At 40.9% G+C, this 25698-nt stretch overlaps 1 protein-coding gene across 1 annotated transcript in view; it reads left to right on the top strand.

Moving 5' to 3' along the window:
- Positions 1-25698, top strand: part of STAB2 (stabilin 2) — a 138640-nt gene that overhangs the window by 7013 nt on the left and 105929 nt on the right. Inside the window, exons 4-11 of the mRNA XM_065565181.1 lie at positions 5077-5162; positions 5959-6028; positions 11854-11949; positions 12285-12410; positions 12620-12816; positions 13746-13879; positions 20183-20316; positions 24890-24972. Of these exons, the coding sequence (XP_065421253.1) occupies positions 5077-5162; positions 5959-6028; positions 11854-11949; positions 12285-12410; positions 12620-12816; positions 13746-13879; positions 20183-20316; positions 24890-24972 (926 nt within the window). The remainder of the gene's footprint in view (positions 1-5076; positions 5163-5958; positions 6029-11853; positions 11950-12284; positions 12411-12619; positions 12817-13745; positions 13880-20182; positions 20317-24889; positions 24973-25698) is intronic.

Below are 25698 nucleotides of genomic sequence, written 5' to 3'. Positions count from 1 at the left end.
AATCCCACTATGCACCCATCTGCATCTTTAAACACCTAAATACTTTTGAAAATTGGGCCTTAAGTGACATGGCCAAGGTCACACAGCCAGTCAGTAGCAGAGTGAGGCACTCAGCCTCAGGTCTCCCAGGTCCTAGTACAGAGCCTCTAGACCATCTTTCTTTTGAACCTACCTACCTCTTACTTGCTCCGTTGCATCACCCATCCCTGCTGCAAACTAGCACCACTCACCCGCTCCCTCCTGCGGCCATTCAGCTTTTTAATCCGTATCCGCAGATACCAAGGCCACCTAGTCTGCTCAGTATTTAGAAAACACTGAAAACTAAGATTTGTCACATAGCTAGTTAACACAGTCATCAGAGGCATAAAAGCAAAGGACATGGAATAAAAGTTAGAGTACAAGCCCCAGAAAGTAGCGATCATATATAGGACCTTATACAGATGCCCAGCATTTGACTTTTTCTCTAAGTTTTAGTTACATGAACTATTTATTACTACTGCCATATGGATTCCTAAGAATGTTATTTGCTGTACAAATTTAAGTGAAAAATAAAAATAGATTAGGAAAATGTATAATATGTAGCTAATAATCAAATTCAAGTGGAAGGACATAAAATGTTTCCTAAAGGGCTGGCAACATTAAGACCATTCTGCTCTTGCTTGTGTAATACAAAAGGCAAATGGAAAACAGAGTCAAGATACTCGTTTTAACGAATTAAACTGTAGGAGGCAAGAAAATTTAGGTATTTAAATGTTTTTCTAAAAAGAAAAAGCTCTAACTATAAAGCAGTCTTGCTGGCCAAAAACTTTGGGGGGAAAAACCATAGAAACTCTGACAGATTCAAAAGTATTTCCTGTCCTGTTATGTTTTCAGGTGATCTGCTTTTGTTTTCTGAATTTTCAGTGGATTTTTTTTTAAGAACAGAATTTTTCAATTTCAAAATCAGAAAACCTCAAAAATTGAATGTTCCCATTTAAAAAAATCTGAAGATTTTAAAAAATGGGTGCCTAAAATTAGGCTCATAAATCTATATTTTTGGTATCAAAATAAATAACCTGATTCTAAGAGGTGTTGAGCTCCCAGCCATTTCCAACCTTATGCTAAGACCATTATATAGACCACACATACCTCTTTTTGTTGGTTAAACTGGAAAACACAGCTTTCTTACCATTTCTTGAAAGATACACTAACATAAAGAAAGAGCCTGATTCTTCACTTCATCTACATCAGTTTTTTGCAGGCCTGACTACGATGAAATCTTTGGATTTACTCTAGTGTAAAACTGGTGTAAGGGACTGGGGAATCCAGACCATGGCCTTCTGGAATATAGTGATCAAGTGGAAGTGCTCTATCTGTCTATCTAAAGTTGTAGAACAATACAATAATTTGCTAAACAGTTGATAAAGGACTGGCTATGGCAGTATCAAAACAAGAGGCAAGGGGGTAGTGATGTCAAAGGGAAACGGAATGAAATCAGCAGCTAAAGAATTATTGTGTCCGCCATTTTGAATTTGTTTTACCAGAATTTTGTACTTACTATATAAATCCTGAGTTCTTTCATTTCATTATTTCATTTGCTAGCCTTTCACATTTAACAAAGGCACTAGTGCAGGCAATGAGTTAAAACAACAAACTACTCTCCATGCAGCCCACAGATTAGCTGATTTGTATCATCATTAGCCCGAAGGATAATTTTTATCTGTGACCTAACAACTTGAAAACATTTAGAAGCTCCATGAGGACATTGGTGCTAGCATGTATTTATTGCTCTACCTTGTCCCTGGTTATCTCATCTCAGATCTTAATACAACATTATGATTTCAATGCATTCAAGGTACATTGGACTGAAAATTGTATCTGTTACAGACTGATTCATCGAAGAAGTGTATATAAAGTCAATAGCTCCCACTGGATTACTGACTCATCTTTAAGGGATAGATTAGTATGCAGCCAAAGTGTTCACAGAAATAATGCGTATGCATGTGCACGTCCACTTATTTGCTCACTGCTCAGACCACTTCCAATTCACCCTTGTGCAGAGGCACAGTACAATACTTCCAGATCCCTTAAACTCCTGAAGTCAGGATTAAATTAGACATAAGTGGTGCATTAATCTTGTGCTGGCTTACTGCACGGGGTAAATATTTCACCTCCCGCTGCACAGAACTAGGGCTGGCTGGAACACAACAATTCCATTTCAGGAAAAACTTTGAAGTTTCAAAATATGTTTTTTGTTCTGCATTGGAACAAAAGTGAGACCTTTCGAGAGTGAGCCACCTCATAATTTGGGGCAGGAATTAGAACCTTGGTCTCTTTCTCAATCTCTCTTGTTGGAGTTGTTCCCCTTTGTATAAATAATTAAATATTGGGCCAGAGAAAGAGACAAAACAGATAGAACAGGAACTTGAACCTGGGTCACTTCCATCGCAGGTAAATACCCTAATGGCCCTGCTATTCTGAGGTGAGTGTTGCCCATTTTCCTCTTCCCCCCTGAAATTCCATTATGGACCGCAAAACCTTTTTGATGGAAAAAAATTTGGCAATTTTTGGACCGGTTTTACACAGACCCAACAACACCCTATTTAGGTCCAGTAGTGAAGCAGGGGGGCTATAAGTGGCAGCACAGAATGGGGTCTTGTCTTCTCTACAAACTACCCCAGTGAGGCTCAGTGCTGGCATGTTTTGCAGCAGATTGGAGAAGGGCCCACAAGCTCCACAGCTATGTAGAGGAGCTTATGAATAGTTGCCATTGAAAGGCTGCATTTAGACCTAGTCATAAAATCAGGGAGGTTTCTGTGGAAAATTTCAACAAAAACAAAAAAACCTAAAAATCTAAATTTTTTATGCAAAATTTTTATTTTTGTTGGTGAAAATTTGAATATTGAAATATTTCAATTGGAATGCTGTCATGCTGCCTCATGCTCCCATTTTCTATAGGTTGGGCTCCTTGGTCAGACTAATTCTCCTATGATATGCCATGGTCACCCCTCATGGCAAAGGGAGGTGGCCATGGTGTATCATGGGTGATGTAGTTCAACTGGAGAACCTAGCCAATAGAAAGAACAGGAGTACTTGTGGCACCTTAGAGACTAACAAATTTATTAGAGCATAAGCTTTCGTGGGCTACTGCCCACTTCTTCGGATGCATATGAAGTGGGCAGTAGCCCACGAAAGCTTATGCTCTAATAAATTTGTTAGTCTCTAAGGTGCCACAAGTACTCCTGTTCTTTTTGCGGATACAGACTAACATGGCTGCTACTCTGAAACCTAGCCAATAGAAGAAAATGGAGACAGCAGGTAGCCAAACTTCAGTTCTCATGTGGCACTGTGACAGCATATCCAAATATTTTGGTTTTCAGGCTTTCCGTTTTTCAATGAAAAATCAAAATTTTCCATGGAAAGCAGATACTTATTTGGGAAACAAGTTGTTTAAATGAAAATCCAATTTTCTGCCAAGGACAGTTTTGACAGAACATTTTCAATCAGCCCCAATTGCATTACATCCCAGCCTGACCATGAGATGGGCAGGGCAAACTCCATTCCCAGCACAAGGCCATTTTCTTATGCTTTATGCAGGGAGAGATGGATTTCACCCACAGTACAGTGGATGCGAAAAATTAAAAATAAAATAGAAATACAGAAACTGTACAGAATAAGAAACTTATTTTCTAAGTAACCATTTTATTTATAGTAACAAGTTTAAGTAAATATACCAATGTTGGACTATGATGTTCTAGCTGAGCTAATAAGTTTTTTCCATCTATACCTTCTATGATTCCTTGAGATTTTATTCAATGAATGTTTACTCTCCCAAAGGGTTCCATCTTTCTAGAAAACATTGGACTCTTCACCTCTCAGTACACCAGTAGGAGTAATGGCCAAGACTTTCAAAAATATGAGCCTAAAGTTTAGACAACTTAAAACATGCCCAGGTTTTCTTCAGAAGAGCCGAGCAGCCAAGAGCTCCCATTCACATCAGCACTTGTGAAATCAGATCACTTAAGCCCCAATCCTGCAAACACTTGCACACATGCTTAACTTTGCTTCCACGAGTAACCCCAAACTACTCACAATGGTAAAGTTAAGCACAAGTGTATGTGTTTGCCAGATTAGGGCCTTATTCGGGTGCATGAATATGGATATAGAAGTTTAACTTTGGCCAAGAATTTCTAACCTAAAGTTAATCTTCTATATCCATATTAAAGCATCTAAATAAACAAGCTCATTAGTAAAACTGCAGAGGTCTTGAAAATCTTGCCAATTTTGAGATGTCTAAATATAGATTTAGGAGCCTAACTTGAGGATCCTATTTTTGAAAATCTAAGCCAATATACATTTTATATAACCCTCCATAAAAAATATTAAACTCCATGCTCATCTTGTGTTTTCAGAAAATCCTTTTATACATTGGCACCCATAAATTTGAGATTATGTTGATTTAGAGAATCATAAAGAGTAAAGATGAAAAATAGCTACTATGTCATCTTGTCTACCTTTCTGTCAATGCAGGACTGGTCCTTATAGTCCAATCTACAGATATCCCAATATATGGTGTTTTTACGATGCTGTATGGAAAAGACTCTCTCTTCAAATATGATCACTGAGTGTAATTTTTAATAACTGACTCTCCGGATGCTGCAAATGCTGTAATAAAATGACGACTATAGCAATTTCTAGATTGCCTATCAAACCTTTGACTAAAATAAGAACTTTAAATTCAAATTCAAAAAAGTGTGATTACATTTTTTTTCCTTTTCATTTCATTTTCATGGAGATCTGCCCCTCCACATTCCATCTGGTCAAACCAGAGGAAAAAGTGTTAGAAATCTCATTGTTCTCACAAGATTTCCAGTCCAGCATAGTCAATCCTGGCTCCATTCAAGTCCATGGGACTTCATTGGGGCCAAGATGTCACTGAAGATACTTAGGTGACTCAAAAAAAATCCATGCTTTGAGATGCCTATTTGAACTGATTCCCCCAAACCCTTTGAGAGTCACCACCACTAATATAAAAGACTTTGTCTGTATAACCATCACAGTCAGTTTTGTTGATTTGTCACATGTTTTATTCTGTAGCATGTCCAGGAGGAGCTGCATCACCATGCAATAACAGAGGCCGCTGTTTTCAGGGTATAAATGGGGATGGAAAATGCACTTGCCAAGTATGTCCTTTCAATTTCTGGAATGATATTGTGTATCACAGCTAGGAAATACTGCATATTTATGCCAGAAAAATACATAAAGTGAAAATATTTCAGAATAGCCTGCAGAGATGGTCTGGGGGCGGGACAGGTTGGTTTTATTTTGTTTTTGTTAAGTTTCTGCTCACATAAAACTTCAAATGATTCCTTATGACTATTTACCTTAAGGTTTCTATAATGTTCATTTGTTGGTGTTAAATAACCCCACCCAGAAGGGAAAAATAAAAGGTCAAATTCTTCTTCCTGATATGTGCATGTAAGCCCCATTACATTGGTCCACCTCATCCTGCTTTGGCTAATCTTCTAAAAACACTGCAAAGCACATCTTTTCTTGAGCACATGGGTGGGAGTTGGAGAATGAGAAACAGGGTAGAGTTGAGGCATTTTTTATTATTATTATTGATTAGCTAGTAATTAGAATGATATGAGTAGTCAGTTAAGTTCTTTTGCAATTCTTGATTATATTTTAAGCCTTCTGAGTTTCCATGGAAGTGGTCAGAGCTCTGAATGGGAACATAATGGCTAGTCACTGACAGAAATTAAGTTTAATGTATAAGCATTTGAGGGAGAAAAATTGGCCAAAGGAGATTTTACCTGGGATTTACTTGAGCAGTCCTCATCTTGGTGGGACAGTGTTTTTTCCAAATTGCTGTCTATAGTCCTTTCAGCATTATAACATTTTCTAATGCATGGCTACTCTGCTTGTATTCAAACGTTTAATTATATAGCAGAATGACTTTCCTTATGTGTTCTGTAGCAAGGATTTGGTGGGACAGCCTGTGAAACTTGTGCTGAAGATAATTTATTTGGACCCAACTGCACTTCAGGTATGTCTGATTTTAGCTCCTTTTATAGAAGTGAAAAAAATAAGAAATATTAAAGCTGTATTGGTGCAGGATGAATTGCATGTCCAATAACCTAGGTGCAGCACAGTGAAAAATAGTATCCTTAAATATCTTTGTTTTATCGTATAATCAAATAAACTAGAGATGGGAAAGACCTGTTAGATTATTCAAGTCATCTCACAGTTAGGGCTGGAATGTTTCCTGCCATATATTTTCCATGGCGCTATATATATTAGGGCTGTTTAACTGCGATTAATTGCGCTGTTAAACAATAATAGAATACCATTTAATTAAATATTTTTGATGTTTTCTACATTTTCAAATGTATTGATTTCAGTTACAACACAGAATACAAAGTGTACAGTGCTCACTTTATATTTATTTTTATTACAAGTATTTGCACTGTAAAAAACTGTAAAGAAATAGTAGTTTTCAGTTCACCTAATACAACTACTGAAGTGAAATTTCTTTGTCATGAAAGTTGAATTTACAAATGTAGAATTATGTACAAAAAATAACTGCATTCAAAAATAAAACAATGTAGAACTTTAGAGCCTACAAGTCCACTCAGTCCTACTTCTTGTTCAGCCAATCGCTCAGACTAACAATTTTGTTTACATTTCCAGGAGATAATGCTGCCCTCTTTTTGTTTACAATGTCACAATGTAAGAACAGGTGTTTGCATGGCACTTTTGTAGCCGGCATTGCAAGGTATTTACGTGCCAGGTATGCAAACATTCATATGCCCCTTCATGCTTCAGTCACCAATCCAGAGACATGCTAACATGCTAATGACACTCATTAAAAAAATAATGCATTAATTAAATTCGTGACTAAACTTCTTGGGGGAGAATTGTATGTCTCCTGCTCTGTTTTACCCGCATTCTGCCATATATTTCATGTTATAGCAGTCTCGGATGATGAAACAGCACATGTTGTTTGTTTTAAGAACACTTTCACTGCAGATTTGACAAAACACTAAGAGGGTACCAATGTGAGATTTCTAAAAATAGATACAACACTCGACCCAAGATTTAAGAATCTGAAGTGCCTTCCAAAATCTGAGAGGGACGAGGTGTGGAGCATGCTTTCAGAAATCTTAAAAGAGCAACACTCTGATTCAGAAGCTACAGAACCCGGACCACAAAAATAAAATCAACCTTCAGCTGGTGGCATCTGATTCAGATGATGAAAATGAACATGCATTGGTCCGTACTGCTTTGGATCATTATCGAGCAGAACCCGACATCAGCATGTCCTCTGGAATGGTGATTGAAGTATGAAGGGACATATTAATCTTTAGTGCATCTGGCATGTTAATATCTTGCAACGCCGGCTACAACAGTGCCATGTGAACACCTGTTCTCACTTTCGGGTGACATCATAAACAAGAAGCAGGCAGCCTTATCTCCTGCAAATGTAAACAAACTTCTTTGTCTGAGTGATTGGCTGAACAAGAAGTAGGACTGAGTGGACTTGTATTTCTTTTGTTTATCATTTTTATAGTGCAAATATTTGTAATAAAAAATAATATTACAAGCATTGTAATTGTGAGCATTGTACACTTTGTATTCTGTATTGTAGTTGAAATCAATATGTCTGAAAATGTAGAAAAAAAATGTAGAAAAACATCCAAATATATTTAATAAATTTCAATCAGTATTCTATTGTTTAACAGTGTGATTAAAACTGTGATTAATGGCGATTAATTTTTTAAATCATGATTAATTGTTTTAGTTAATCGCGTGAGTTAACTGTGATTAATTAACAACCCTTATATATATATATAAATATGGGGGGGGGTGTAATTGTGGTATTTTAGGATACCATTGTGTGGTAACCTACCAAATGCTAACTTGCAGTATTTTTAATACATTTCTTAACTAAAGGCCCTGGAAGCATAGCATATAATTACACACCAAAACATTACCTAAAATCAAATAAATACAATATAGTATTAAAACCAGTGTACATGAGTCAGAAACTAAGTTGCCAACCAAAATGCAGTCATGAATGGGCTGTAACTTAAATATTCTGTAGTGGCTTTTCTACAATAATCACAGTAACTGTACAGCCTCAAAGGCATATTGCTTCCAAGAGTTGTCCACTGGATGCCAGTGTTGATTCATATAAATGCTATTGAGACATTTTTATACAAATAGGGCATTTGAATCAATTCAGTATCTTTAATGGCATTATTCTTAAGGCTGTTAGAGGATTCAACAGCATGTTATTTTAAGGATGATTTATGGTTTCAGCCTTCAGATATTTCAGCTGTTGATGCCTATTCCAAATTCTCTAGGGTCCCGTGGAGACTGTGCATTGATGCAGCTGGCAGCAAATATGCCTTCAGCCATACCTTGCATGAAGCTTTAGACATTAAGGCCTGAATGCACAAAAGGAGCTGTGCACATGGGGAAATCACTGCAATGCACAAAGCCTGACTTAGGCACCTAGCACATGTGCAATGAATGGGGAGAGATAGTTACCTTAAACTGTGATTCATAAAAGCCAGCACACTAGGCAGGGAACTGTCTAAGCTAGTCAATAGGAGATGCCTACCAGAGGGGGGTGTCTCATGGTGATAGATGCCTAAGTCCAGGCTTCAGGGAGGTGCCTATTTCTGCTTGAAATTCACAGCTGGGAGCTCTCTTTGGAGTTAGGTGCCTTATGATGCTTTAGCAAAAAGCTGGGAGTGAGTGGTCACATGTAGGGCCCAATCCAGTAGGCATGCTCGGAAGCCATCTACTAGATTGGGCCCCTCAGGTGAGATCACACAAAGAAGTGATGGGGGAGGGAGGACTTCTCTCATAACCTTTTTACCAGTGGTTAGACCACTCAGCTGGGATGTGGGTAGGGTTGCCAACCCTCCCGGTTTCGCCAGGAGTCTCCCAGAATCAGGCTCTATCTCCTGGAGGCTACTGAAGCCAAACTGGGAGATTTTAGGCTGCTAAAATTCCCTGCCTGCCCTGACCCCGCACTGCTCCCAGAAGCGGCCAGCATGTCCCTGTGTCGCCGACTCCACAGCTCCCATTGACCGGGAACTGCAGCCAATGAGAGCTGTGGGGGTGGTGCCTGCAGGCAGGGGCAGTGTGTGGAGCCTCCTGCTCCCCTCCCGGGGCTGCAGGGACATGCGGGCTGCTTCCAGGAGCAGTGCAGGGCCAGGGCAGGCAGGGAGCCTGCCTTAGGTCCGCTGTGCCACCGACCAGGAGCCACCTGAGGTAAGCACCGCTGGCCGGTGCCCACACCCCTCACCCCTTCCCACACCCCAACCCCTTGCCCCACCCTGAGCCCCCTCCTGGAGCCAGCACCCCAAATCTCCTCCCGCACCCCAACCCCCTGCCCCAGCCCTGAGCCACCTCCCGGAACCAGCAGCCCAAACCCCCTCCTCCACCCCAACCCCCTTCTCCAGCCTGGAGCCCCCTCCTGCACCCAAACTCCCTCCTGCACCCCAACCCCCTGCCCCAGCACTGAGACCCCTCCAGCACCCAAACTCCCTCCCAGATCTTGCACCCTGCACCCCAACCCTGTGCCCCAGGCTCAGCCCAGAGCCCCCTCCCACACTCCGTACCCCTCAGCCCCAGCCCTGAGCCCTCTCCAGCACCCAAACTGCCTCCCAGATCTTGCACCCTGCATCCCCTCCTGCACCCCAATCCCCTGCCCCAGCCCAATGAAAGTGAGTGAGGGTGGGGGAGTGCAAGTGACAGAGGGAGGGGGGATGGAGTGAGAGGCAGGGCCTTGGAGAAGGGGCGGGGCAGGGTGTTTGGGTTTGTGTGATTAGACATTTGGCAACCCTAGCTGTGGGAGACCCTCCACTTCAAGTCTCCCCTCTGCTTGAGAGGAGAAGGGATTTGAACCATGAGTTATCTCATCTCTCAGGAGAATGCTCTAACCATTGAGCTATAGGATAGTCTGATGTGAGCCTCCCTCAGTATCTCCTGTTGAAGCTGTTCCACTCTATATATATAAAGAGGGAGAGGATCCTTGGTCTCCCATATTCTGTGGGAATGCCCTAGCTCCCAGGCTATAGGGTTATTCTCATGCTTAGGCCCTCTTTCTTTGGTGCTCTCTCTCTCTCCCTCCCTGAGAGAGAGAGAGAGAGAGAGAGAGAGAGCACACAGCCTGGTGGTGAGAGGTGGCAGACCCCACTTCAAATCCCGCCTCCCCTGGTGATGACTTGAACCAGGGATTTCCCATGTCCCAGATGTGTGCCCTGACAACTAGGCTAAAAGTTATGAGGGATTGCCGCCGCCACTCCCCAGTCAGTTTTGTGTGAACTAACCTGACAAGCCCAATGGCCTACACATGACCTAGGCGGCTTAATGCCTTTCTTCCCTTTGTTCGTGAAATTAGTCTGGGGCTTAGGTGGGAGATAGGTGCCAGGGTGTCTAGAGAGAGGCAGCAGGGCACACTTTCAGAGACAGAGACATAGACATAGGCACCCAGAGAATTTTCACTTGAAAAACTTAGGCACCTACAGGGTTTGGTGTGGGGAGGGGTGCATCGTAGTGGTGTTGAAACCAGGACTTAGGTGCCTGAAATAGGGACTTAGACACTTAACTCCTGTTGTGCATTAAGACCTTAGGGCTTGTCTACACGAGAAAGTTGTAACAATTTAACTATATTGATATAGCTAAAACAGTACAATCCCTTAGAGTAGATGCAGATATATAGATATAAAGGTGCTTATACTGGTATAGCTCAGTAGTTCTTAACCAGAAGTCCGGGGTCCCCTAGGGGGCCTCAAGCAGGTTTCAGGGAGGCCTCCAAGCAGAGCCAGCATTAGACTCGCTGGGGCCCAGGGCAGAAAGCCAAAGCCCCACCACCTGGGGCTGAAGCCCAGTCCCTGAGCACCGCCACCTGATGCTGAAGCCTGAGCAATGTAGCTTCGTGGGGGCCCCTGTGGCATGGGGCCCCAGGCAATTGCCCTGCTTGCTATCCCCTAACATGGGCCCTGGCTTTTACATGCAGAAAAGCAGCTGTTGTGGCACAGGTGGGCAGTGGAGTTTTTATAGCATGTGGGAGGGTGAGGGGGGGCTCAGAAAGAAAAAGGTTGAGAACCCCTGATAGAGCTTATTCCCATATAGGAAAAGGAATAAACTGTCCCAGTATAAGTCACCTTTATACTGACATAACTGCATCCGCACTAGGGCTTTACCAGTATAACTTTTTCAGTAAAAAAAATTATACTGTTTTATACTGGTAAAACATTTAAAAGTTCACCTAGTCTAAGGGGCAAATTTTCAAAGGGGCCTCAGCATTGTCTGGAATTTGTATATGTGCAACTTTGTGCGTAAAAATTGTTAGCCACAGAATTCTGTGCACTCCTTGTCCCTAGAAATGTTGATTTTTTTTTCCTTCCAATGTAAACAGTGGAAGGACTAAATAAAACCTGTTCCAGAGTTTTACCTATTTATGGATGCCCTTATAGTGGCTAATGTTCTCCCCTCTGTGCCCTTTGATATTAGCATGGGAACTGTTCCATTTGCTGTTTAAAGGCTGGGGTCCCATTTTCAAATCTGAGTAAAGTTAGGCCATCCAGGTCACTAGCAGCATGTTCTAATCAGCACCTCTATACCCAGACACTCATTTTAGGCCCCAACAGGTCTGCTTCAGTAACCAGGGGTGGGACTTGAGCATCCCAGTACAAAGCCCGTAACACCCATGTTTGAAAATCGCACCGAGTTTGTCAAAAATGGTAGTATTTAATTACTGCATCTAAAACATTAGTGGCATGAAAAACCACTGAAGACCTTGTTTCAAATCCACTAACTTATTTACCAAAACCAATCCATTTCTACATATAGTTTGCAACTGTGCTCATGGAGTATGCAACAGTGGAATTACAGGGGATGGAGGATGTACCTGTTTGTCTGGATACAAAGGGCTTAACTGTGATCAGGGTAAGTATAATGTTTTTCTTCCAGCACAGTCATCAACTTCTTTATGGTGGCTCCTGGTGAGAGCTAAATATATTCATTTAAGGCACATGAAAGTACAGCAGCAAAATACACACCCCAACTCAAACCCTGTCACATCTAAACCTAGCGAAGACCCATTATCATTATCACTGCATCATTACATCATTGATCACCACTAACAGTGGCCACATCACCACTCAACAGTGCCTTGCTCATCTATACTCTGCATTGGTGCTTGAACAGCAGAAGGATTGAGTGTAATGTTCATTAGTGTGATGTTCAGCCAAAGTGTAACCTTTTGCCTTCTTTCTCTCCAGCAATACCTGAGTGTGAGGCCTTACAGTGCCCTGAAAACTCCAGATGCTCTATTTCTAGTGAAGATGAAACCAAATTGGAGTGTACATGTCTTCCCAATTACCATGGAGATGGTAAACAATGCGAACGTAAGTAGCTGTGAAGCCTGGTGGGCCATGGCCACCTAGTTTGCTTCCATAAAATCAGCCCAGGTGAACAACAATTTACATTCGCTGAGAGAGGTCCCACCACATGGTGACTCAGCTGCATGACTGATCCCAAATACAAACATTACAGACAAATCGAGCGCATGCTACTTTCGGGTAATTATTAATTTGTTTTATTAATGTTTTTCAAGCTATCAACCCGTGCTTAAAAAAGGTCTGTGATCCGAATGCTTATTGCACCTATCTTGGACCTAATCGTCATAAATGTGTTTGCCAAGAAGGTTACAGAGGGGATGGCCAAGTCTGCTTACCAATAGATCCTTGCCAAAAGATGTTCGGAAATTGCCCTACAGAGTCTACCATTTGCAGATATGATGGTCCAGGAAAGGTAAGTACTGAACTGGCGCCCATGGCATTTCCAAAATCAACTGACTAGGACCAAGAATGGTTTTTCCCTGTGAGGAGACAGTCTTGCCTAATGGATAAAGCTCTCGACAGGCACTTGGGTTCTATTCCCAGCTCTGCCGTGGCCTGCTGGGTGACCTTGGGCAAGTCACTTTCTCTTTCTGTGCCCTGTATCCCCGGTTTACAAAAGGGGGAGATGATACCAACCTCCTTTATAAAGCACTTTGAGATCTACTGATGCAAGAGCACTGTACAAGAGTTAGGTATTATTTATTCTGCTGGCTACCTGAGATAAACAGTCTGTAGTAAAATTCCCTCCATTGATCAAGTGAGGCTTTCAAAGGTCTCACCTGTTCTAAATAGACATTAATGTTCCCACAGCACTTTTTTTTTAAGAGGTGGGGCTTGCTTGGAGTCCTTGCCCATAAATTTTGCCTGCGCCTAACTATTTTGCAGTCCCCTGTGTGCTGGTTTGTTGGCCTTCACTATTTTGGGGGGGAGGGGGCTGCATTTCAGTGATGTTATATGCATATAATGTAGTTTATTAAATGCTTTGTGATCTTTTGCAGGAAGAAAAGGTCTATGTGAACACTGATTATAAATTTGAGCTATCGGCACTGATTTTAATAAATACCGCCTTGTAAGGCAATGGCACCTAAATAATTTTATTTCTTTTTTAAGGATATCATTTGAAAGCCAGAAATTTTCTAGGATGGATAAAATCTAGAAAAGGGTTGAATAAATCTGGATAAGCCGCATATATGCATCTGAATTTGCTGGGTGCTTACCTGAGCCTTTTGAAGTTATCTTTAAATCCTTGCCCTGGCTTTTGTGACAGAAAAATGCTGAAAATAGGAAGTCACTAATGAAATCTGAAATACAAGCTAACTTTTGTCTTTCTCCCCGATTTAGTCCCACTGTGAATGCAAAGAACATTACAGAAATTTAGTACCTGGAAAAGGATGCAGTATGACAGATATCTGTGAGACTAACAACACATGCCATAAAAATGCAAAATGCACTACGGTTGCGCCGGGACAAATTGTGTAAGTCTTTTTCCTTCTTAAATCTTAAATATTTTATTCAGTAAATAGGCTATTAAGGAAAAGGAGATGGCAGAGCAATTCTTAGTGTATCACTGACAGTTTCTTTACAAAGTAACTTTATAAAACTTTGGAGCATATTAGATTGTGCTACTAGTGCAGGAATAATGCTTGGTACAGTATCGGGAACAGCAAGATAGTTGAGTATTGCGAGAAGAGAGTGTTCATATGACATTGTATTTATATTGCTCATTTCTAGCTTGATCCAGTGTCCATTGAAGTAAATGGGAGCTCTTTCACTGATTTCAATAGGTTTTGGATCAAACAAGTATGGTGGTATCGTAGATGGAGGCACAGTATATTAGCAAAGAATTATACAGTATAATGCTACAGAGAATATGTACTGTAGCTTAATGCAAAACCTTAGAACACAGTATTACAACAAAGAGTTAAACTATAACTCTTTTCACTCTCCAGAGACGTTGTAATATGACTAATGTTTGGTTTATAAGAGTTTATTTGTAGTGTTGCTTTTTAGGATTACAATATGGCTGATAATACAGGGTAATAATTCCTGTCTGGTGTCAAAAATACTTTCCATATAGGGGTTCACACTTAGCATTCTTGGTATAAATTCTTGGTTTAAGAAGAGGACATCTTATCAATTTTTTGCATTCTCGTGCTGGTTATCCTAACAATATTAATGGAACTTTTCTATTATAAATGACTGTGCATTTAGTACAAGTTTATACAGAATGTTTCTCTGCCCACCTGTGGAGCAGGTTACACAGCCTCTTCTCTGTACCTCATAATCTACCTTGTGATAACGACACAGAAGTAGAGCTGGGTGGGAAACAGTTTTCCTATCCTGTGAGAGTTTTTGAGATTTAAAACAAAAATAAATTCTCAAAAAAATTCACAAACCAAAAATCTGAAAAAAAAATTCAAATCAGGTCAAACAAAATGTTTCATTTTCATAATTTTGAAATGGTTTGGTTTTATTTTTACCTTTTAAATATTTTTATTTACATTTTTTCTATGAATTCATTAGATTTCAAATCAAAAAGTGGTTTCAAATTCAAAATGGGACTTTTCATTGAGAAAATATTGAAAGTGGATGTTTTGACAATTTCAGTTGGATTTTTTTTTTCAAAATTAGTTCAAAATGGGAATTTCTTAAAAAAATAATAATTCAAACTTCAGCCCTGCAGAGGACTTTCAGTTACATAAGCCCACAACGTGGCCTGAGTAGAAGGAGCAGTAGAGAGTAGTAACAGAGCAGTAAAGTACAGATCAGATCAGTAATTTATGCAGTAGGGAATGAAGCTGAAAATATTTGTAAATCATTTGCCTTCACTGAATAAAGAGAAACAGATAACTATGACTTCTTTCTTTAAAAGTCTGCTGGTCATTTCATACCACTAAAGAATAGACACATGAATGGTATTACTTTTACCAAAGGAACAGAGGCCCAGGGAAAGCATGGAAACCTTTTAGTCCCTGTATGAACAAGCGGAGCATTATGATTTTATTGGTAAGGAAGATCACAGGAGATCATCTATTAGGTGGGATTTGAAACAGAAAACTCTTAGAAAATTTAATATCTGGGCTAACTCTGGAACCAGCATTGCAACTCTGGCACTACAGTCCAAACTAGTAAAAATAAAGTTCACCGAACAAGAAAGTAGTAGAAAGTAAAATGAATGATGTCCAGGGGTTTTCTTTCATGCTTTATCATTTTTCATTTTGCCACTTGAACTTTTCAAGAGTTGAAGAAGGGTTTTTATTTTACATTTTCCAACTCAGAAAAAAACAAATCCCTCTGAACATCGTTTGATTACATTCTGTGGCAAAAAGAGAGATGGGAGGGAATTCTAGATGTCCCCCAAAAGCTGGACATTTTTGAAAAGATTGAAACTTCCAGTTTGTGGGGAAAGCCATTTATAGTCAAACAAAAAAAGATTTGAATGCAAATTGTGACAGCGAGATGTGGGCACAGCCCTAATAAAGCGCTACCGAGGCTGCTGTTGTATCACAAGTATAGAGGGAAGTGATGCCACTGTTTTGTGTTTGACTGTAGCTCAAATTTTAAACCTATTTGTCTCCGACTTCCAGCTCTTCTTCCTTTGTTACCCTTGAAAATAAGCTATTGTGGTTGCCCTGAGCTAGACCCAGAATGTTTTGTTGCTCTCTCATAACTGGAAATTGTAAGCTTCCATTGTGTCACCTCCTTTTTTTAATGCACATTTGTACGGCTGGTGTGCTGACTCAGTCACTTCAGCTTCCTGGGGAAGCTCTGTGCTTAGAGGAAGACACCATACCTGTAGTTTGGGGGTTATGAAATAGCAGTAGCTTGGAAACAGACTATTGCTGTCTGTTTCTGTTCCCACCTAGGTCTTTTCTGCACTAGTGTTTAAAAAAAAATTAAAGAACATTTCCTCAAGACAGAAGTTCCATACAGCTATGCCGTTGAAGGCCACTAAGACACTTCAGCTGATGCAGAATATGGCAGCTCAGCTAGTTCACAGGGCTGGTTATTGGGAGCACATTCGATTGTAACCTCTTTGGGGCAATGCCAAGCAAAATGGAGCCCCCAATCCTTGCCCTCTAGCTGGAGCATATAAACCTCTTCCCTGACTTTTCTCTTCTGCTTTTTTACTTCTCTCTATTTTGACTCTGTTCCTAAAACAAAAAACACTGATTAAGTAGCCACACCTCTTTCCTGTATGCAGGGGCTAAAGTATGGGGGAGAAGCAGGGAAACTATCTCTCTCTTCTCTGCTAAAAGGAGAGAGAGATACTTCCCCACTCCCTAGCTTGGGTAAGCAGCACTCCCCCACAACTCCCATCCCTCCACGACTGGTGCAGTGAGTCTTCCCCATTCTGTTTCATTCCCACAACAAAGATTAAAAAATAACCATGCCTGGTTTGCATTAGGCCTCTTTCTCCCTAGCTGTTCCCCGCCTAATGGAAAACAGTGGATTGAAACAGACTCATTCAAAGTAAAACAAACACATCCATACACATTGAAAGACTTTACAGATTGCACCAGGTACATGCTCCAAACAAGAGACAAAAGTTACCCCATATAGGCAACTCTCTGGCTGCTCCCTGCCCCAACACACAGAGATAAATTAAGTCATTTAAAAGGCAAGGGAAGTTCAAATTGGAAGCTTTGCTCCCAAGCAGAAACTATAATTGCAAAATCTTTATTTCTGCAGCACCCAAATCCAAACCAAAAAATTGGCTTCTAACTCCATTCTGCATAGTGAGAGGTGGTATTTTTCTGAATAAATTAAATTAAATTTCAAACCACAATGCACAGCCCACATTTCTAAGCGCACCGTGACTCTAGAAACGACCACAAATGAATGTGGTCAGCAATCTCTTCCTTGACAAGCCTTTGCTGTAAAAGAAGGCAGCATTAATTTACAAGTCTTAATCTGATTTCTGTATTATTTCAAAAACTGCTTCTCCTGCCAAGTTGTTTCTCAGCTTTTTTAAAGCCCAGATTCTAGGAAACTCTGAATTCTTGCACCCACAGCCTGAGACTTGCCCAACCATTCCCCTTCCCCCACAGAAAGAAGGGTTCAGCCCCAAATGTTTCAAGACAAAGAGGACCAGTGCCTCTGCAGCAGATCTGAAGTCCTCTGCTCCCCACTCAGGCTCTGTGGCAGTGCAGATGCCCTAGGGGTCCTCTTAAAGAGGGGGAGGGGTCACCAGCATAGAGGGCTCCCGGGAAGAGTAATACGGCCATTAGTCTGAATTAACTTTCCTGCTGTTTTTCCACTACATTGGTAGAGGGCAATACACAGGCCCCTTTGATCACAATCCCAGATCTCCTTCCAAACTTCTAGTTCTCCAGACTCAGGGATGACTCTTTGGACTTTAGGGCAAGAAAGGTGTTACCTTGGAGGTAGTTGTCAGTGGGGACAGAGCACCATCTGGTTCTGGATTAACACTACGCTACATGTGGAGGGGGGGTGATTGGCAGAAGATGTGCATGTGTAATAAATATAAATAGGAGGTGGACACCTTGAAGTTCATAGACTCAGACTCATAGACTTTAAGGTCAGAAGGGACCATTATGATCATCTGGTCTGACCCCCTGCATGCTGCAGGCCACAAAGCCATCCCTACCCTTTCCCTTGACTCTGCTGTTGAAGTCCCCAAATCATGTGGCTTAGTGACTTCAATTGGCAGAGAACCCTCCTGCTAGCGATCCCTGCCCCATGCTGCGGAGGAAGGTGAAAAACCTCCAGGGCCTCTGCCAATCTGCCCTGGAGGAAAATTCCTTCCCGACCCCAAATATGGCGATCAGTAAAACCCCGAGCACGTAGGCAAGAGTCTCCAGCCTGACCCTCGTTAGCCATTATACTATTTACCTGCCATGGCACGGTATTCCTTTGGCTAAAATCATGTTTTTCCATTAAACCATTCCCTCCATAAACTTATCTAACTTAATCTTAAATCCAGACAGGTCTGTCGCCCCCACCGTTTCCCTCGGAAGGCTGTTCCAATATTTCACCCCTCTGACGGTCAGAAACCTTCGTCTTATTTCAAGCCTAAACTTCCCCACAGCCAGTTTATATCCATTCGTTCTCGTGTCCACATTAGTACTGAGCTGGAATAATTCCTCTCCCTCCCTGGTATTTATCCCTCTGATATATTTAAAGAGAGCAATCATATCCCCCCTCAGCCTTCGTTTGGACAGACTAAACAACCCGAGCTCCTCTAGTCTCCTTTCATACGACAGGTTTTCCATTCCTCTGATCATTCTAGTGGCCCTTCTCTGTACCCGTTCCAGTTTGAGTTCATCTTTTTTAAACATGGGAGACCAGAACTGCACACAGTACTCCAAATGAGGTCTCACCAGCGCCAGGTTGTTTGATCATATAAAGAAGATTCTTTTGATTGTGTGGAATAACACTCCTTTAATGATGCCTGTAGAAAACTCAGCCAGATGAATCATTAAATACAAGGCTCATCTGATAATGTAACTTGCTTGAGACTTAACTGGGAAGGGTGCTATGGTTGACTTTTTAATTTCAGCCACGGTCGCTGCTTAAACCACACAGCGGAGCCTGCAGGCAATCTACCAAGTGCAAAATATCAGTGGCAGCATTAGTGAAGATGGCAACCTAGGAAGATTTTCACAATCAGCTAATGATTTTGTGTGCCCAACTTGAAACACCTTAAAGGGGTCTGATTTTCAGAAAGAATTGAGCATCTGCCCTCCTAATAATCAAGCCCCTTCAAGGTGTCTCAAAGTTGGGCACCCAAAATTGCTACTTGCTTTTGAAAAACTGTGACCATTTATGTACACTAGCAGCTACTCAAGAAACATTTGTGGTTGTGCAGTTGTAACAGTACAAGGTCTAACATCCTCTGGAGGGTGGAGCCTCTAGCAGGCAACCTGATTGGGTAGTTGAACAGATGCTACATTCCATCCAATAGAGAGCAGTAGTGCACACATTGAGGACGGACAGAAACCCACACTATGAAAGCGTGTGATTTCATATCATAATGTCTGTAGAAGAACTATGCTAAACCATCAATAATGCTGACAAAAATAACTGCCAATATGTAACCGAGATACAGTGTACATTATGGCAGATAAAAACATGGCTTCAAATGTATGTAGCTGCAGCTTGGAGATCAGTGAGCTCATATCAAACCTCTTTATAGACAAGACCAGAGAAGTTTAGCTTAAAGAAACTATAAAATCTGGCAAATAGACTTTAATTTTGGAACTCTATCTTTGCTTCAATGTCATGTGGCTTCAGTTTCATCACCTTGTGTGGTCTTGTGCTAAGATAGGACACAAACGCTGTTACTGCAGTGAAGTAAAATTACTGCTGGTTGAATAATATTCGGAGATATACCTATCTCATAGAACTGGAAGGGACCTTGAAAGGTCATTGAGTCTAGTCCCCTGCCTTCACTAGCAGGACCAAATACTGATTTTGCCCCAGATCCCTAAATGGTCCCCTCAAGGACTGAACTCACAACGCTGGGTTTAGTAGGCCAATGTGCAAACCACTGAGCTATCCCTCCACCCCTGAATAAATGTATTAACTTTATATGATATGTGACAGAAAACTGAGGAATCATTTATTAATCAAATGCTATTTGACAGTCTGTAGAACTGATCAAAAAGGGAAATGAAATATATTTGCAGATCATCAAAATGTTGGAACTCAGATAAGTGATTCCCAACAATTCAATTAGGTCTGGTTAAAATTTTACTTATACAACAGTATCTGTATCCAACTAATGCTGAAAGTAAATTTTGTTCTTTTCACAGGTGTACTTGCCGGAAGGGTTATGTAGGTGATGGGTTTGTATGCTATGGGAATATAATGGAACGCATCAGAGACCTGAACACTGAACCGGGAGGACAGTGGCAAGGAAAACTGACATCTGCCATAGCACTCATTGGTAGGTACCTAAGGAAAAGAATGCAGATTTAGTCTGAAGAGCTGTCAGCAAAGAAACAACATTTAGCCTGAAGCCTAGAAATTCCCAAGACTACCAGAAGTGTGAGGGTACCTCACTCTGTCCCTGTTAACTAGCCCTTGAAGTATATAGTGTTTCATTACTTTAGTCAGGCTGAGTGACAGCTGATTGCAATGGCTCTGGCAAGCCTTCTAGAAGAATACCATGTGAATTAAGACAAGTCTCAGCCCAAATTCTGAAATTAAGAATGAGAACACAATTTCTGTGTGGAAAAAGAGGCTCCTCTTCCACTGATCTCACGTGAGTCTATTCTTCTAATCACTTTGAGAGAGGGCTCCAAAAGGTGGCTCTTGGACTTGCTTATTTTGATACATTCTGCATTTAGATCTCACCTTGGTGGGCTTCCAGAGCACATGGGCTGGAGGACCTCCCTAATTGAAGGGACTTAGAAAAGGAAAGAAGAATGACAGTTTATATTTGTTTAAGAAATACATTTCTAGCTCTATTCCTTGCAAAAAGAGCCTTGAAAATGCAAACTGGTGTAAACCAATCACTAGAGTTGAAGGCTCGTTAATGAATTTTCACTAAGATCACAGGTAACTTGGCGTCCAGTCACACCTACTCACAACTGACCTTTGGGGCTGGAAATACTATTGCCACAGGTCCTTCAAATGAGTACACAGCCATTGGAAGCAGCTCTTCCCGGGCTACCTCTAACAGCACTAGGATTGCAGCAAGATTCCTATTAGCCACCTACTCATGGCTAAACGCTTCTACAGAGCAGACAGTAGGATTCTCTGACTATCTGTGGCAGCTCAGTAGTGTGAAAGGAAGCATAGATCGTTCAGTGGACTCAAAGAGACTGAGACCGTGTCAGACTCAGCTCTGACACGGAGATTTTATAGATAAGATGACACTTAGCATTTCCACAGCACCTCCCACTGAAGGAGCTGAAAGCATTTTATAAATATTAAACAAATATAATCCCCCTTTGAGGTAGGGAAGTGTTCTTATCCTCATTCAACAGAGTCATAAAATGAAGCACAGAGAAGTAAAGTGATTTTCTTAAAGTCATACAGTGGGGTCAAAGATATAGCTGGGTATACATGGAATCCTGACTTCCAGCATCTTGCTCTATCTACTTTTAACGCTACATTTACTTTGCTACCACTATACAAAACAGCTGTTATTGTACTGCATAGTGTCAAATCATATGTTATGTTGATGGCACAAGCATAATGTTACATGTTACAGACAGAACAAAGACCTACCACTATATTCGGTCATAATTTCCAACCCCTTGCCAAGGCAGCTTGATACTTTGTGCAGTGTAATGATATCAGGAAAAAATATACAATCCCACAAGTGAGCTACAGCTTTGGCCATTATAAAGCAGATGTGCTGCTGAAATTTTGGCATTTCTGATGTTTTTAATACGGTTACTAAAAGAGGAATGGGGGGGAAGAGGCCTGGCTGGAAGTGGAGGAAAACAGGAAGGATGGTGACAGTGGAGGGAACTGCTGGAGAGAAGAGAGCAAAGAATTTGGAAGCTAGGGCAGATTCTTCATATGGAGTACAGAACTGTGTTTGGTGAATAAAATGAAATGTGACTTATTTGTGAACTGCCTTTTATAAAGGAGACTGAGTTGCAAAGCCAAACTCCATACCCTGGATGGCTTGCATCTGGATCCCATTTTATCGGGATCCAAAAAGTTCAGGTGGCTGAGTAAGCCAGTTATTGCAAGCATCTCACGAGGAGGGCAACGAAAATACATTGTCTTCTGTCACAATCTTAAAAAACTGAAGCTACGGACAGATAGTCCCAAAATGATGTTACATGTCTGAGTTAAATCCCTAAAAGCAGGAAATACAGAGATAAATTATTTGCATAATTCTCTTCACTATGCCCAGTTATTGCAATAAATCTGTGCAAGGTTCTGAATGCCTCCCCAAAGAAGAATGGGAAGAGCCTACATTTGGCTAAGGATAAAATGTGGTAATTTTTGCCAATAGACCTACTTTTTGCAGTGAAAATAGGAATATTTTGCATCTGGGTTATTTGCCAGTTTCACCTCATTTGTTGTGCTGTATATTCCCCTACTCTTGGTCCAATCTTTACCTATCCTTTAATCCTTTAGATATGTCAATGTCCGACGGGACAGTGGGAACGACTGACAGCAGTTTTAGGTGTCAGTAACATCAAATAGATGACTTGAAGCTAGCAGGCACAGACATTGTTCAGTTATTTAGGGCAACAGAGCCGTAGGGTGGTCTCTAAATCCAGGCCTTGTGCTCCAAAAAAAAAAAATCCGAAGATTGTATCATGACTCAAGCATAACAAAATTTCAATATGGTCCAAAGAATAGGTCACTAGACTGGCAGTCAGGGGAGCTGGTCCTATTCCTGCTTCTGCCACTGACCTGCTGTGTAAGCTTGGACAAGCCACATTCCCCTCTCTGTGTCTATGCTTTCCCTCCCGCCCCGTGTCTGTCTTGGCTAATTAGACTAAGATCCTGTGTGTCACTATGGGTATGTCTACACTGCAGCTGGGAGGTGGTATAATTCCCAGCTCAGGTAGACATATATATGCTTGTCTTGTTCAAGCTAGTGGCAGCCCGGGCAGCAGTTCATGCCAGCTCTCTGAGTACAGTCCATCCAAGACCTTAGGTTGGTATGTAACCCATGCCTGCTTGGTGTGAAACTCTGTCCCCCTCTAGTGGCACCTAGACCAACTAGAGATTAATGAGCCTGTTACAGCCTTGGCTAAAAGCCAGGTATCTTTTGGTTCACACATTAAGCTCCAGAGGTCCCCGGTTTGATCCTCGCTGATGACAACTGGGGTCTGTCGGTGTTACATGTACACGGACATCTAGCCTGAGCTGCCACCACACCACACTGCTATTTTGAGGGTGCTGGCTAGCATGTGTATGTCAGCCCGAGCTGGGAATTACACCTCCCAGCTGCAGGGTAGACATATGTGTTTATACAGTGCCCAGCATAATGGAGTCCTGATCTTGGCTGGTGCTTTTTGGTACTGCTGTAAAACAAAAAAATAACATTGAGACAACAAGCCATCTTTCCCCTTAACCAATCCTGGGGCATGAATGTTCCCCTTCATTTTGCCAGCACTGAGAACCTATGCCATACGCATGTTAACTGCACAGGTGACTTTGCTTTACACATTACCTGCATGTTAATATCTTTTAAAGAATAAAAAGTAAATAACCTGCACATTCTGCATCTTCCAGTCAAATTATAACGTCTAAAACTACATTTGTGTATTTCTTCTAGAGTACACGATACCTGTGATAAACTCCAAAAAGACAAACGTGCTCTGTCAGTAAACTTTTACTGTTGTGTTATAATTGGAGTTGGGTGAATAACTGATTTTTTTGGTTCACTGCCAGTTCTGAAAAAAAACAGGAAAAAAGTCATTTTGACCCGAATTAAATACAAAATTGTTCAGAGTTTTGGTAAAAACAAACATTTCGCATTGAACAAACATTTAATTCAACTAGAAATTTTGTTTCTGGGCATTTTTAAAGGGCTAGATTCACAAAACAGCTGGAGGAGGTGTTGGTGCTTATAACCTTTAATCTAGTGGCTAAGGTACTCACCTGGGATGTGGGAGACTCAGGTTTGAATTCCTGCTCTGAAACAGGGACTTAACACAAGGCTCCTCCCATCCCAGGTGACTGCCCTAACCACCAGGCTATAGAACCCTTCTCACAGGGGCTCAATGTCTTTTCTAGTATTTTATATACAGTGAAACAGCTTCAACAGGCAAGACCGAATCCTATCCCAAATTCAAATCTAGGTCTCCCACATCCTAAGTGAAGTCCCCAATCACTGAGCTAAAGGTTACAGGTGCTCCTCCTTCTCCATTGTTGTCTAAGTCCCCTTGTGAATCTAGCGCCCAAAATTGTTGGCCAAAACTATTTAGCAAATTCACGACAAACTCACAAATGGTTTTGGTTTGAACAAAAGTGCATTTTTCACTCAGCTGTGTTATAATTTTAAACCTCTGAAAACAGGGCTTAATAGTGAAACTGTTAAAGGGCTTAACCATAGAATCAGTGCAGTGAAACTGCTGTTTTGCAAATGATGTGTCACCGTGAATAGCAAATTAACTTTTATTACCTAGCTATGTGTTCTCTGGTATTTGCACTACCAGCAGTTAATTGGCAACTCCCCAGGGGGCCGTATTTATTTCAAATAGCAAGCCTGTTCCTGGACAGAAACTAATACAAGGCTGAGGAAACCCAGTTTTCAAGACTTGCACTGGGTTCTGTTCCATGGAAGCTGGACGACCAAAAACAGTTCTAAATGTGCTTGCCTCACCATATATAGTAGGTGCAGTGATGATTTGGATTCCATCCATAATTTGCTGCTCATATTCCAGGCCAATCACCAAGTTATTTAGCTGTTAAATTTTAACAATCACAGGTATTGTTATTCTGCTTTTTTGGCACTGACAGTACACTTTACATTTTACAGAACATAGAACACACAATCCATCATGGTATTCATTTTGTCATTTGTTTTTTCTTGTAAGAAAATGTCTACGAATGGCCTCTAAGTAGTCTGGGACCCTTTACTGTTTTACTGCCAACAAACAAGGGATTCAAAGGAATTAATGTAAGTGCGTGGGGGGGGGGGTTAAATGTCAAAAATCAGATTTGTATGATATTTTGGATCCCATACAACCTTTTCAAGCTTGTATGATTTAACACTGATTGTATGTGTCTAGGAGTCAAGACTAAACCTTCCACACTTGAAAGAGAAACAAAAAAAAAAGTCTGTTGTTTTGAGACAAGATCGTAGAGGTAACATCTTTTATGGAACCAATTTTTTTTGGTGAGAGAGGCAAGCTTTAGAGCTTACACAGAGCTCCTCTTTCAGTCTCCTTTATTTTTTGAGTCTGGCTATAATGCAATGTTACTTTAAATCTTTAGATTTGTTACTTCCATTTATCCCTATATATATATATATATATATATATATAAAAAAAACACACAATTATTTACAATAAAAAAAATTTCTAAGGCCAAGATTTTAAAAAACGAATGCCTAAATTTAGGCCTCTAAGTAGGGCTAGTCAAAATATTTTCAATGAAAAAATTTCTACCAAAACTAAAAAGCTTTTTATTTTGATGACAATTTTTCACACTATTTTTTCTGTTTTGTTTCAAACTGAAAATTGCCAGGTTTGGGGGGAATCTTCCTACATTTCTCTCCCTTTTTTTCCCCCCCGGGATAGACAGGGATGCAAAGGGAGAGAAAGTGGGGGGGGAAACAAAACACAAAAAGCAAAACAAAACAAAAATGAATTTGATTCATTCCATCAAAAAATTCAAAATTTTG

The sequence above is a fragment of the Chrysemys picta genome, chromosome 1 (assembly GCF_011386835.1).
Source record: "Chrysemys picta bellii isolate R12L10 chromosome 1, ASM1138683v2, whole genome shotgun sequence".
Taxonomy (NCBI): domain Eukaryota; kingdom Metazoa; phylum Chordata; order Testudines; family Emydidae; genus Chrysemys; species Chrysemys picta.
This window is presented reverse-complemented; position numbering and strand designations above follow the sequence as displayed.